Source organism: Pseudomassariella vexata, assembly GCF_002105095.1.
Source record: "Pseudomassariella vexata strain CBS 129021 chromosome Unknown BCR38scaffold_17, whole genome shotgun sequence".
In the NCBI taxonomy this organism is placed as follows: domain Eukaryota; kingdom Fungi; phylum Ascomycota; class Sordariomycetes; order Amphisphaeriales; family Pseudomassariaceae; genus Pseudomassariella; species Pseudomassariella vexata.
The window spans coordinates 424,976-438,914 of NW_024467972.1; the positions used below are offsets into that span (position 1 = coordinate 424,976).

At 46.9% G+C, this 13,939-nt stretch overlaps 4 protein-coding genes across 4 annotated transcripts; 1 reads left to right on the top strand and 3 right to left on the bottom strand.

The window, feature by feature from the left end:
• Nucleotides 1–247: 247 nt before the first annotated feature.
• BCR38DRAFT_448182 (beta-lactamase) lies at nt 248–1,977 on the top strand. The gene has a single exon (XM_040861206.1). The coding sequence runs from the start codon at nt 586–588 to the stop codon at nt 1,753–1,755; it is 1,170 nt and encodes a 389-aa protein (XP_040711172.1). The 5' UTR covers nt 248–585; the 3' UTR covers nt 1,756–1,977.
• A 1,047-nt stretch (nt 1,978–3,024) lies between these two features.
• On the bottom strand, nt 3,025–3,342 carry BCR38DRAFT_413543 (uncharacterized protein; the record flags this gene model as incomplete). The annotated part of the gene is made up of 1 exon (XM_040858844.1): nt 3,025–3,342. One exon carries the CDS (start codon nt 3,340–3,342, stop codon nt 3,025–3,027), a length of 318 nt encoding a protein of 105 aa, XP_040711173.1.
• A 2,932-nt stretch (nt 3,343–6,274) lies between these two features.
• BCR38DRAFT_77195 (uncharacterized protein) lies at nt 6,275–7,800 on the bottom strand. The gene is made up of 5 exons (XM_040865629.1): nt 7,533–7,800; nt 7,424–7,480; nt 7,307–7,371; nt 6,898–7,250; nt 6,275–6,817 (listed from the first exon to the last, which is right to left on the bottom strand). The coding sequence occupies exons 1-5, from the start codon at nt 7,645–7,647 to the stop codon at nt 6,484–6,486; spliced, it is 924 nt and encodes a 307-aa protein (XP_040711174.1). The 5' UTR covers nt 7,648–7,800; the 3' UTR covers nt 6,275–6,483.
• Nucleotides 7,801–13,152: 5,352 nt separating this feature from the next.
• On the bottom strand, nt 13,153–13,633 carry BCR38DRAFT_489619 (uncharacterized protein; the record flags this gene model as incomplete). The annotated part of the gene is made up of 4 exons (XM_040864414.1): nt 13,153–13,260; nt 13,316–13,455; nt 13,509–13,562; nt 13,621–13,633. 4 exons carry the CDS (start codon nt 13,631–13,633, stop codon nt 13,153–13,155), a joined length of 315 nt encoding a protein of 104 aa, XP_040711175.1.
• Between the last annotated feature and the right edge of the window lie 306 nt (nt 13,634–13,939).

Here is a 13,939-nt window from a genome sequence, read left to right on the forward strand (position 1 = left end):
GTATAGTAATTTTCTTATGTTCCTCTGCCCTGCCCTCTATAGTGCATATGGTAGCGGTATAAGCTGGCTTTGCATCAAGTATCTAATGACATATGATTAGATCATCCCTTCAAGACATGAAACCAAATCTGAGGTTGCAAGCGTATGTCGTCACATTTGCGTGACTCAACTGTGCAGGTATGCTAGACCTGCAATAGTTAGTCCCTACCGCAACCCCGCAACTCCGCCAGTCAGCATTGGAAATTGGGACGAATACAAAGAGCCTGTCCGCGACGATTTGTCGAGGCATGTCTCTTCTTTTCCACCTGTTCCTTCTATCGTTCCTCAGATCACTTGTGACGGCCGTTATGACATTGTCGCGTATTGAACAACTGTGACATCGTTGCCTTGGGTGATGCCTGCTATACTACATCTCCACACTAATACTTCCTCACTATAATCCTATCGACATACAGAAGTCTCCCTCACGCACCAATTTTTCTTGTACTCCTCTACCTCATCCCCCCAGCTCCATCGAACTCCAGTCAAGTATTCGAAAGTCAAACCCCTCTCCCATCCCCCTTACGTGCCATCGCATTACCAACCATGTCTACCGTGCAAGGAACCTGTTCTCCCCAATTCTCCACCCTCCGCACCATCTTTCAGCAAAACCTCGACTCCGAAGTCGAGCTCGGCGCCTCCATAGCTGTCAACCTCGATGGCGTCGAAGTGGCCGACCTTTGGGGCGGCTTCACCGACATCTCCCGTACCCAGCCCTGGAAGGAAGACACCATCGTTAATGTGTGGTCTTCCACCAAATGCGCCACCAGTCTCGTGGTGCTCAAACTTGTCGACAGCGGCGTCTTGTCCATTAATGACAAGGTATCCAAATACTGGCCTGAATTCGCCGCTAATGGGAAGGAAGATGTTGAAATTCGTCATTTGTTGTCGCACTCTTCAGGCTTGAGTGGGTGGGAGGAACCCATTACCCATGAGCAGGTGTGCGATTTCGAGTATGCGGCGGGTAAACTAGCAGAACAGAAGCCGTGGTGGACTCCAGGCGCGGCGTCGGGGTACCATGCTATGACGTTTGGGAACTTGCTCGGAATGGTGGTGCGTCGAGCGTTGGGCGGTAGGACGTTGAAGGAATATCTTGCTGAGGAGATTGCGGCTCCCCTCGAGGCAGATTTCCAGATCGGTGCGCTGGAAAAAGACTGGCCTCGTATATCAAACGTAATACCGCCACCTAGCACCAAAGACGCAATTGGAAACGGGCCGCACCCTCCATTCATGATGAAGACGTTTCTGAACCCGGTTCCGAATGCTGAGTTTAGCAATACGAGTATGTGGAGATTGGCCGAGAAGGGAGATTCGAATGGCCACGGGAATGCGAAGGGGATGAATCGCATGTTCTCTGCTATCAGTCTTGGCGGGACTGCGCGGGGGAAGAAGATTTTGTCGCCTGAGACGGTGGATCTTATTTTCCAGGAGCAGGTCAAGGGGACTGATCTAGTTTTGGGAAAGGAGGTTCGGTTAGGCGTCGGGTACGGGTTGAGGGGTACAGGGGATGATGGGTCCGTTACTCCTGTTGATGATTTTGTTCCCCCAGGCAGGATCTGCTTTTGGGGTGGATGGGGTGGCTCGATTGTTATCATGGATCTTGACCGGCGCCTTACGATAACGTATGCTATGAACAAGATGTCGGATACTGGCATGGGAAACGGGTCAGGTAGATCCTATGTTAGAGCCATATATAAGGCGTTGGGGGTTATTTAGGGCCAATAACTAGAGATGGCCCTCGATTCCAAAGTCATATTCCCAAGATGTACTGATGCAGGTGGCTTTAGTTGTAGAAGTAGTTGTCTACGATGGCCTTGATCGGATACAGTGCCATGAGTAAATACAGGCGCAGCGTTCGTAGCGACGCCATGTTTCTAGGGGCGGAGACACTAAAGTCATCAATAGCGTAATGAGAGCGCATCATCCAACTAATACAGGAGAGTCTATAATTGGGGATTTTCGCGTCATAGTTTCATTTATTTTTGTTCGTTAATTGAAAAAGATGAAAATCGGTGTAGAGGAAGAAACTACCGACCGAGTAGAAGAATCAGAGACCAATGCTTATTAGCGCACAAATTGCCACATTCGTATAGTTATGATCTTATAAAAGTTCAACCCAAAATTTCCACGATGAAATCATTAGTTGCGTCATTTTGAAGATTCTGTTTGGTGGTACAAAGCCGACCGGCCTTTGCATATATATTTGCTGCTCTCAGTCACCGACAGTCGCATCCCATGAGCCTCTTTGTGGTGTGTAGACTCATAGCCCTGGCTTTTGCTAAATCAAGCCATCAGAAAGTACGAGTACGCCTGACCAGAGAATACTCCCCAGGATATTATGTGTCCAGCTTGTATAGTCGACGCCCGTGATATGCAAGACCAAAAGCAAACCAGCATAGAACGCCAATTGCAGCATGGCTTCGTGAAGATAGGGCTATATTCTCATACGTCACCCTTTATAGTCTATGCTTATGCTTATTCTAAGTCTAAGCCATGTCACAAATTCAGCAAGCACAAATAAAACGCATCTGCCAGCAGGGTAAAAAAGGCTACAGGAGCCTGTTACTACTATATGAGAATCGATCGTCAAGTGAGGACGAATCGAGGTATGTATCCAAATGGTGAAACTGCTCCAACTCCTTGCTTCCTGGTGATGCTGTCAAGTGGATTAAATGAAGAATCAAATCGAGAGGCTTGCTGTGCTTGTACCAAACCCAAAGCAACAACCATATCGCCTAGATGTGAACCGTGGATTTCATAGACTCCAGTCCTAAGCCCTGCACTCGACGTCCATATTATTTCCCAACCCCAGATGGTCATAGTGCCTCCACCGACATGTCTGAAATAGAAAATAAAAATAAAACCCAGGCTTTGTCTTCTTCTCTGATTGGGTCGCCTGCAGCCTCACGATGTACCTCTGATAGGTCAGGGAGGCGATTCGGTTGATTAGGAGACTGCAAACGACATATAGACCCAGCAGATTCTCTAGCAGCCGAGAGAGCGAACATATCTGCGGGAATCGTGGCTATCGACACCCATAACCTGAATGGCCTTGTATCTCTCCCACTCTTCGCGTCGTTGGGCGTCCTTTTTCGCTTGGGAGATAGGGTCACAGGTCTTGGTAGACGTCTGCGGCTTCACAGTTTTTTGCTGACTGTCACCAAGTTGGTGATCGTGGCAGAAGCGACCCTTGATGAACTTGCCGGCTTTGTGGCATGGCTTGCTCAACCATTCGCGAGCATGGTGATGATGAGGCTCAGAAGAGTGCTTCTCCATCTCCTCCGAAGAGCACGACGGTGTCATGGTGGGGAAGACGGGGCTGAGCGTAGAATGATAATGAATAACAGTATGATGGTTGTGGTACCCGTGGAGAACGTAAAGTTTGATGATCTAACGTTGGGATCGTGCTTGGCAACCAATGCTGTTACTGGTTACGAAATGATGCAATCGAAGCGCAAATGTAATGACTTCCAATTCTGATGTGATCAGAATTCACTACAGTAAAAGCTGGAAGACGAATCTCTGATTATATACTGAGATTTGTTCTGCATGAGTGCATCGCCAACTGTTGGACCAAATTGACCGTCAAAAGACGAGGGACCCACTCGTTGTAGAATGAGGTATTTTTGGTAGTTATAAGGTCTGACACACCCCCTCAGCTTGGAGAGATATCGTCAAGTTGTAGTAGCATCTGGCTTATGTCGTTGGTTGGCCTCGTTGGCCGTCGTACATCTTTTCATCTTCGGTGTCTGCAGGGTCTTGAACATCTTTTTATTGTCCGCCCCTCTACCTTGAGGATGAATTCTGTAATAAAACTCTTATTTTTTGACGCGGTTTGGCTAGTTACGTCTCGAACCATTGCCGATGATCTTATGCGGAATTGGAGGACTGATAATACCGGAGACAATCTTGCAGTCTTAAGACGCAAACCCGGGCTCATAACTGTTGGACCAAATTGACCGTCAAAAGACGAGGGACCCACTCGTTATAGAATAAGGTGTTTTTGGTAGTTATAAGGTCTGACACCTTTTCAGCCATCGGCTTTCAGTCGAACCAGTATATCGCTCAGCTGCTATGCGAAAGCTACCGCGACATGAAATAGCAATTGGCAGACTGAGGGTTCACACACGAAAACAGATCATGCGATGGACTACATCCTTGAGTAGGCAATTTCACCTTATTCGGATCCACGACCGAGACGGCGTGGTTCAGCTAAGAGGTTTTCTATAATGAGTAGACGCGCTGTAGTGGCACACGGGCATTTTGATAGGGAAGATCGCGAGGATCTATAGAATCTTGATTAGGGGGGATTTCTTAAAGCTGAGGTAGGAAAAAGGCGGAAAAGACGGAAGCCATTAGCGGAGTTACCGTATGATTTTCATATTTAACTACATGGCTGAATCTAGATCAGTAACCATCTAGTGCACACCGGCGCTTGTTCCACCCTGTGAAATAAGCTCATTCCGTGGAAAGATCCCGGCAAAGTTCTGTATCCTTTCTTGGCGGACGGGTGATGTCTGATTTAAACTAGGAGCGCTTCCTTATTGGCAGCTGAGTCAAGGCTACTCCTGTTGAGAAGATCGCTGCTCGGTACGAAACCGACGAATCCACTTACAAGGCGGCAGCCCCTAAATATGGCCAGAGCACTGCCTCTCTGTTCAGCATAAACCAAGCATTGCAACAAGTATATTATATCAATTTTCAAGTCAGCGCGCCAGAATTCTCGATCCAAACAGTCTAGGCAGCAGATAAACACGCTTGGCCAAGCAACTAAATTGCAGGAACGTGGGAGCATCTCCTACTTGGGCTATCTGTGTACCAATGAACAGTATCTAATAATGGAAATAATCATCTTCACCGGAAACTTGGTAGCTGGGAAAATAATATTCGCCCTGCCCATGTCCAGAGTAAGTGGCAGAAAGGGTTCTTGAGATGAATTATTGCAACAAAAATCAGGAAAACCTTGAGCCTAATTCCCTTGCCCCAAGCCGGTTTCACGACTGCCTCACACTTCCCCCCTCCCCTCCTCTGATTGGCGTAGATCGGCCCCACCATGATGTTCAGTAACTGTCGGACCGCACCAGCCATTTTTTCTATAGCGCCCCTTTTCCTAGCTCTTTTATGCTTGACGGCTGATTTAGAGTATCTAACATTTGCTCTGGTGTAAGCAGATAAGGGGCATATTTTTATGTACCTCAGGTCTCTATAGCCACTTTCACCCCTTTTGACTAGAAGAGACAGAGACAAATTCAATCCTATGTTGAGCTGACACGAAGGTATCGTACTTATTGCCAGCTATAACAAAACACGGGATTAAATGTGTCTCTGTCTCTTCTAGTCAAAAGGGGCGAGAGTGGCTATAAAGATCCTAAGTACAGAAAATTGTGCCTCTTGGCTGCACATTTTAAGAATGCTGGTCATGTCTGAGCATAACAGTGACTGATACACCAGAGCATTTGGCGCACAGGGTTCAGAAACCTGACAACTGGCAGTTGTAGCCGGAAGCGGAAAACCAATCATTGGGGGCTAAGGCCGGTGCGGCCCGACAGGTCCATCGCAAACGTCATCTCAACATCTAAGCAATCCCCCAAACACCGCGAGCCTCGCAAGACCATCATGGAGCTGGGAGGTTCTAGCGCCTGTACCTCTATTAGAAAGCTGCGCTTGATGGTCTGCCAAAAGTTTTCCCCAGGCGTGCAAGTCTTTGAGCTATAGGCAATATAATAAACGAGAATTAGAAAGTCTTTCAGCCTTACTACCGCATCAATATCCTCTCCACCCTTCCGACTTCATCCCCTTTAAATGGTACCTTCACTGCATCACTTCTACCCGGACGCTCAGATATGAATGAGCATTCTCGTTACCCTTAATGAACGCAGAAATAATCGTTTGCTGCAGAGTAGGAAAGTTCCTGCAGGATGAGCAACTCATCGACTTGGCACGCTCAAGGACGTAGCTACGCCTGGCTCATATCTAGGTCAGTTGTTCACCAGTGATCGTCTTGGGTTCGTATTTAGCAGCAAGTGGAGAGGGCCCAGTCTCAACTTCTGTGCATTTATCAAAGCTTTTGGCCATAATATCGCCTGGGAACGCCGACAGGCCGACGTCAATCACGTTCTTCTGCAGGAAATCCTCCGGGAAAACGATGCCGATGATGTGGCCTACTGGGTGATCATTACATTCTACAACTTAAATCAAGCAGTTCGAGAAACGATAAAGCGTGTTGCAAACTGTTGTCACATTTTTATCTTATAATGCGTTCTAGTCTTTTCTAAGATATAGTTCGCTAGTACAGTATCCCGTTGCCAGAGTGCCGCCTTTAGGTCATGTCGTGGTTCGACTAGCTTCCTTTGTCCACCTAAATTCAGGTTTTGAAAGACGATTACTCAGAGAGACTTTGGACCAAGAACTACTAAGAGAAAGGTCAATGCCACAAATGGCTCTTCAAATATGATGGGAAGTCGATACAGCTTCATGCGAGCGAGACTTGTAACTTTGCTCATGGGTTTGACGACGGTTCACATTCTTGCTCTCAGTGGTGGAGAAAGGTGAGTTGCCAATGGATGACGAACTTTGTGAACCTTTGACATACGACGCGTAGACATCGGGGAGAAACTTGGTGAAGAAGGCTGAGATACTTGGCACCGCTGCACAGATGACTCCTCCATTTACCTCGCCGAAACAGATAGCCAACTCTTTCGATATCGCTGTTTTCGTCGGCAGTGACTTGGAGATGAACGTGAGGCACGTGGCTCTCCAAATTGCAAAGGCGCAAACCCTGCCATCCTATTAGATAAGATAGTGCCAAGGGGCAAGGAGTAACAGTAGGGAAAGATTGTGAAATATTCCATCACTTACACAGTGCCGGTGGTAAAGATCATCAAAACCAACACCTTTCTTTTCGCACTCATCTGAAGAGGCAAAACGGCTCGTATAGGTAGCAGTAGGATGCAAAAGTCAATCACGATGTTGCCTATGGCGTATAGGGGAGTGAATATTGTGTCTGCATCTTTCACCTTCTGGGCCAGAGGGGAAAATATGAGAAGAGAGAAGATGTTGCACCCCAGGGTATATAGACAGAGTAAGCTCATGAGTATATAAACGGGGTACCGATGGGACCGAACAGGGGAAAGGCGGAGGTAGAACACCAGAATGGATAGTTTGCTGAGAGCCAAGGCTGTGGTAAAGGCGATTCCGGTAACGGCGTTGTACTATGACGGAAAAATTAACTGAGACGAACAACTTAAAACGGTTAGTAAACACATACTATTTCGAACCGTCGGTTGTTCTCCTCGGTTTGAGCCTGGAACAAATTATCGATCGCATCGTAGACTGTCTCGCAGCATTAGCAAAGACGCCCTGCACCTTGGTTTGCTAGACCCACATGGGAAGAAACCACCCAAAAACACCCATACGAGCACCAAGGCAGCGAGATTTAGACCTTCCGCAAAAATCAGTAGTGTTTCATGAACATTGGTGGGTTCGGAGCTCACAGTCATCGAGTCCCAATCCTTGGCGCGTAACAGAAAGTCTCGTGAAAAGCCGGAGAGCAACAATCAGAGTCGCTACTATTGTTGTAGATATTCCGGTCGCTCCGGGGACGTTCATAGTGGCAGTGTTTGACGATTAATACCGTTGAGCGATGCAGTTCTGCAATGGAATAATAACAGCTCGTAGCTTAAGGGGTTAAATATCGGTAGAATAGCTTGGAGAAATTGCAAATGATATTTGCAGAAAAAGGGGCACTTCTCAATCTCTAGAAAGACACTTGTGGGTTGTAAATTGCGATATGGAAAGGGTACATTGATAAATATGTATGAACCACTCGCCCGACAGAGCGAGTACCTGGGACCTGATGTTTGTTATCCTTCAAATCACAAACATGTGGCAGACCAGTTTATTCCATGTAAGGGCTCCGGGTCCTGAAACCGTTCTATGCATGTTGGACTTATTCCCAGGGGTGTCTAGGCCGAATGCATTCTCAGTCGAAAGTTCGCTCTGCTTAGGTGACACGGCGTAAACTCACGTTTTGTGCCTGCATGGTGAACCAGCATTTCCCTGGTCAGAGTGTGCCAATGTGTACGGGAGCAAGATCAGTCGAGTCGTGGTACAAGTCGTCGTGCCAAGCAACGGTTGGGCAGATAACGAGGCAAGGGACGCATCGAGTCTATGCAAGCAAGAACACGATTAAACTACTCAAAGTAACAGAGAGATCATTGGTGGAAATGTGCGAGAATGAATTCTTTTCGTGTAAGATGAACAGAACCCTGCCCCAGTACCACAAACAACTTTTGACAAAGCCGGTAATGGAGGCGCCTGGTACCGAAAGTAGGGGTGCGCAAATCGGGAGCAGTGTGCCCGTTTGTTTGCTCGCATAGTCCAATCATCTTGAGGGTGACAACGCCAGAGCTATGCCAGGACCCGTCCCATGCAACCCAAGGCGTGTATCTTTTGTTCCAATGCCAATGTGGTGCCCAAACCGGCTCGGGCAGCTATATACAGTATCTAGGGTTCGCGAAAGGAAAGTTTCGACATTGCGAAGGGAAAAGGTTCCAAACATGTTCGACCAGACTCATAACAAGCCCGGATGGCGAGTAAAAGCTACATTAATGGTCTCATGTCATCTCAGCAACAAAGAACACAAAGTTAACGCAGATATGTACCAAACGCAGCTCCTGTAAATTGTGATACAAAAATGCAAGCTTTGGCTCCTAATCGACTTGTGATGGTAGACAAGTTGATCAGTCCTTGGACAAGGCATAATACGGTATCCGCCGAGACTGAAACTCTGGCATCTTAGACGTTCATTCATTTGCTATATTAAATAAGACTGTAATAAATGTAGAGAGGTCTTTTTTCTAGTATAGAAGCATAAAAAGGATAAATAAGTAGTGAACGGTATTTGGAAGGGAAGAAAATTCCTTCATGCGCTTATAACGTAGTCCACAAGCGAACGGGTCACCCAACCGAACGGGTCACGCCCATAGCAAAAAATAGAACTAAACTTCCTAACTTTACCACGCAACTAATTCTCGATGGATTCTGCTCAAAAAGAATCTCAGTTACTCCTTGCAACTCAGGCTATCAGAAATGACTCAACACTTAGTATCCGACGTGCTGCAACAATCTACAAAGTCTCGAATACTACTCTCCAGGCGCGTCTTCAAAAACGTCAATCACGTCGCAATATCGAAGCCAACGGTCGGAATTTAACAAAACTAGAAGAAAATACGATTATTTAAAAGATAATTGAGCTAGATTCGCAAGCATTTCCTCCCCGGCTAAGTGCTGTTGAAGATATGGCAAACCGACTGCTACGCGACTCGCATATCACAAAGGAGGACTTTCTTCCGGCATTTTGCGACGCGTTCAAGAAGAGCCTGACCGAAAGCAATATTCGTGCAGGCTTTCAAGGGGCTGGGCTTGTGCCTTTAAGCCCAGATATTGTTATTGAGAAGCTGGATGTGAAATTACAGACTCCAACGTCCTCGCGGCCCCCTACGCGGGAAACCCTTCCTTAGGCTTCTCGGACGCCAAACAACCCAACCGAGGCTACTTCGCAATCCGAATTTATTAAATCTCGAATTGCTAGGCATCAAAATAGCTCCCCGACGTCAATTTACGATGCTATCGATCAGTTTTCGAAAGGAGCGCGGAGTATTATGCATAAGATGGCTTTACTCCAAGCTGAGGTCGCCGAACTTCGAGAGGCAAATGCTCTAATTAGCAAGCGGCGCAGGGCCAAAAAGACACGAGTACCGCTTGGAGGATCACTTAATTCACAAGACGTACAAGATCTTCAAGATCAAAAGGACGTTGCGCAGCAAGTACAGCAGGAAATGCGTGGAAATAGCGCTGGATCAAATCGTGGCCAGCCACGGCAACGGCGCTGTGGCGTATGCGGGAAGACCGGGCATAATGCGCGAACCTGTCAGGTAGAGATAGAATCATCTGGGCAAGAGTATTCTGAGTAGTTTTAATTGATTCACGGCGTTGTGGTTGCGAAATCGTGTTGAATTCCATGTTTTGCTAGTTGGCGTGACCCGTTCGCTTGTGGACTATGTTAATAGAAATTAAACGAATGTATATCCTTGGAACTACAGAGAGCCTGAAGCTGGTTCATCGGCATCTTATTTCCAGCGTGAGACGTGAGGTTGCGGGGCTGCTTGACCATTCTATGATGGCTCCCCGAAGTTAGGAGAGCGAGAGAGAACCGCAAGCCCGTGGCCAAAATTCTAAAGCACAGTAATTTCACCCACATATGGATTTCATTGAAGGGGGCCGGGCTCAGAGATACCCTTTGCGTCCGTGGCGAGGACACGCGAAATGTACGCGTTCCGTCCTATTAGTCTCTGACCCCTCAACTCAAACCATGGGCATTTGTCCAGCCTCCAAAGGGCTGACGATACTTGTCGATACACTGGACTGCAGAATTGCAATTCACAGGTTAGTGCACCCCGTTTCTCCTCTCGGACGAGCCTGGGCTACTCATTCAGCCTACTATTCGCCCCAAAACTCTACTAAAGCTCAAGTGCTTAATGACTACCTTGAAGACTCTTGAATTCCCTAGTGATGCGTCGGGCTTCACGAGTTGCATATCTACTCCACTTTCATCAGCCTATTCGTGTATGTGGACCTCGCGGACGACAGTACCGTCTCTGACTGCTGTAGCACGCAGAGTGAGCGCCCGGTACTTCAGGATGAACACTTCTCTAGCGTGTCAGGCGCTTCAATCGAAACCCGAATTAAGCATCCGACGCGCTGCCCAACTCTACAATGTCCCTCGGTTTCAGGGGGACAGGACTTATTCCGTACGACCCGGAATATGTGATTTCACAGCTGGATATTAAGCAGTCTCAACGGGATATTGAACAGCAGCTACAGGATGATATACGTGTAAGTCGTCGTCGTATGAGGCGCTGTAGGATCTGCGGAGAGCCCGGGCATAATGCTCGTACTTGTGAGAATGATAAAGATAAGTACGAGGAAGAGGATTCCGATTAGTTTGAATTATTATTTTTTAGTTTAGTTAAGTCATTGAAGTTATTCATACGGTGCCAAGAAAAAGTGGCCAACTTGCTTGTGGGGTACGTTAGTGGAAATTTCCGTGATATTCTTGTTTGGGCAGCAATAAGTCAGACCATGCTGGTTATTAGCAACGGCGAATACAAAGTATGTGGATGCAAGAACAACTGCCCCAGATCGGGATTAAAGTCAAGACATGACAAATACTGTGGAAAGCGTTGGTTACTCCATGCTTAGGTTGATTCTCTTCTGGTAGAGTAGAAAAATGTTCTTAGTGTGGGATTGAGCGCCACGGTTATGTCCTAGGCCGAAGGCGGTGTAGCGGCAATTGAACTTTGGTGGGGTCAAAACCCTTCCCCGTAGATAAAATAGCTACAGATACAACAATCCAGACAGGATCGCCACAGAGTCATCAATAAAGGATTGAATCCCTCACTTAGTAGCATATAACGAAGTTTGGGAGCCGTTTACTGTAGGACTTCTATCTCGGAGAACGGTAATGCGTTTTCAACGCAATCGTACGTTAACATTCCGTCGGATCCTTCCATTTCTCCGCGAACAACAAATATAACATTCAAATTTCTTCAGCAAGTAGGTTAAATAATGTCAGCACATTTGCATATTAACGAACTATTATTCACCCAACGCAGCCAGAATGCTTAAAGCTCTCCCAGAAATTCTCGCAGGGGGTCAACTGTCCTTGATGCGCACCACAAGTGCACACGGGAAATCGCCATTAAACCTTCTCTACTGTTTCAAGCCCATCCGACGCGTGACGGTTCTCAAATTCTACCCCATGTTGCTCTGATTTATCTGTGCCGTCGTGCTTGTCAACGCCCGTATGCTCGTTTGACTGCCAGTCTTTCTCATCTGAGTCATCATTCGTGTCAAACAGCACTGTTATTGAAGTCAACGTCAGCTTGGTGACCAAAAGACAAAGAGATAGTGAAAAGGGTATCGCGTCAAACAGTCTTCTCACTTGCCTTTGCGCGAAACGTGAGGAACGAATATCTCGCTCCTAGGCCTCATTCGTCGAGGTGGCAGTGCGTAATTCAAAATTCCTTGTCTTGTGGACATCGGCTCCGCATGACTACATATATGGGCCGCCTCGCCGGAAGTGGACGATTCAATCGCACTCATATCTTGACTTCGGGGGTTATACGTCACCCAATGGATGATTAAGACGTTAATGAGCACTAAGTCGTAAGCTTTGCTTAGTTTTGTGGGTTCAAGGACGTTTTAACTGAAGTCCAGCGATGGGACTCACAATCTGCCTTGCATGATAAGAGACAAGCCCAAGCTGGCTCTCCGTCTAAGCTCGCAAGTACGATTAGATTGCTATTGGGCATGTAAAATTAATCTCGACCTATTTTCTTGTCCCTATTCAAGAGGGTGAGAATGCGTACCTCGCAGTAGTAGATAGCATGATAGCAACGCCACAGAATGTTTTGATTGCGAGTTTTCTCGTTTGAAGGCTTAATGGGCGGTGGCCTGTAGGCGAGCTATCAAGTCGAAGTATTCCACAGACTTTAGAACCCAATCGGGAAATATGGTCTAATGTGCATGGCCCAGTCAGTCCTTGATGACGCGAAGAATAGAGAAACCGGAACCCACTCCACAAGCGCAATGAGAAAATCATAGCCAGGTAAAACTATACTAATGACTCAGCTTCCGGCGTCCAACAAAATACACATGGGTTGCTGTTTGGGTGGCGTAAAGAACCCATCAACGAGGAAGCATGACTCACATTTACGAGAAAATTCCATATCACTGCGGGAATTAATGCTCGCCTATGCACCCCGATGATGCAAGCTTTTGTCTCAGGGTCCTTATTGTTAATGCGGCTGCGCCGGGGGTTAGCCAGTTTGGTTGACGTGTGCCCATGGAGATACACTGACAATACGAAAAGGAGTGTGATCACGATTATAGAGGAGCCTTGTTACAGTAATTAGAGCTGGAAGTTCCGCATATCGAACAAAAACGAACCAATGATGAATGCGTGGTCGAAGATATAGAGCTTGGACTTTAGACGACTGGTATTGCTACCACGAACGACATGCTGTCCTCAACTTAGTCTTGTGCCGAATTTTACTCGGGGAACTTACGGCTTTCTCTACCATAAATAACCAGACTAGCTGTTTTGGTTTGTGAGGACAGAAGTAGCGATGGTAGCAGAATTGATATGAGACTCACGAGCTAGAATTAACATTAGCCTCTTTCAAAGCGCTCGCACAACAGTTGGGTGTCATACCTTGGTTGAAACATAGAGCGCAAGACATATCAAAGTCGCCACCTCACAAGATCCATACGTAGAACTGAGGTCCACGCCAAACTGCAACACAGCGGCGCTGAGATTGAAGATGAATGCACCAGTGTATATTGCCAGGACCACTGAAGCCAGCATGTCAGGCTTATTCAGGTAATCAGAGGGTGTCTCTACATACACCATTGCACGTAAGTCAATTTGGACCACTCGCTGATCTTGACATATTTCAACACTGAGTATGAGGACCTTAGCAACGCTTCCATTTTCCAAAATAGAGCAGGGAAACCTACAGAGTAGCGACATAATTAAACTGCTGGAAAATATCGCCGCAACGATACTAGCGAGCCTCACTGCTTCTGTTTCTGTGTACGTTAACACCTGACGTCGTACTAGATGTGAACTCGTTATTGTGCACATTTTCGCATGGCAGGAAAAGTTTCGACCACAGTCGTCTTAAGGATGGAGATGCTTGTCTGGAAATCTCTGAGAGTCCTTAGGAACAGGGTTTCGTTCATAAACAGAAAGGTCTGCGGGAAAAGCCGACATCAGTTATAATCTTGACAGTGTCAAATGACAGTGTCAAATGACAGTAAGTAGCAAGGAGTTCTG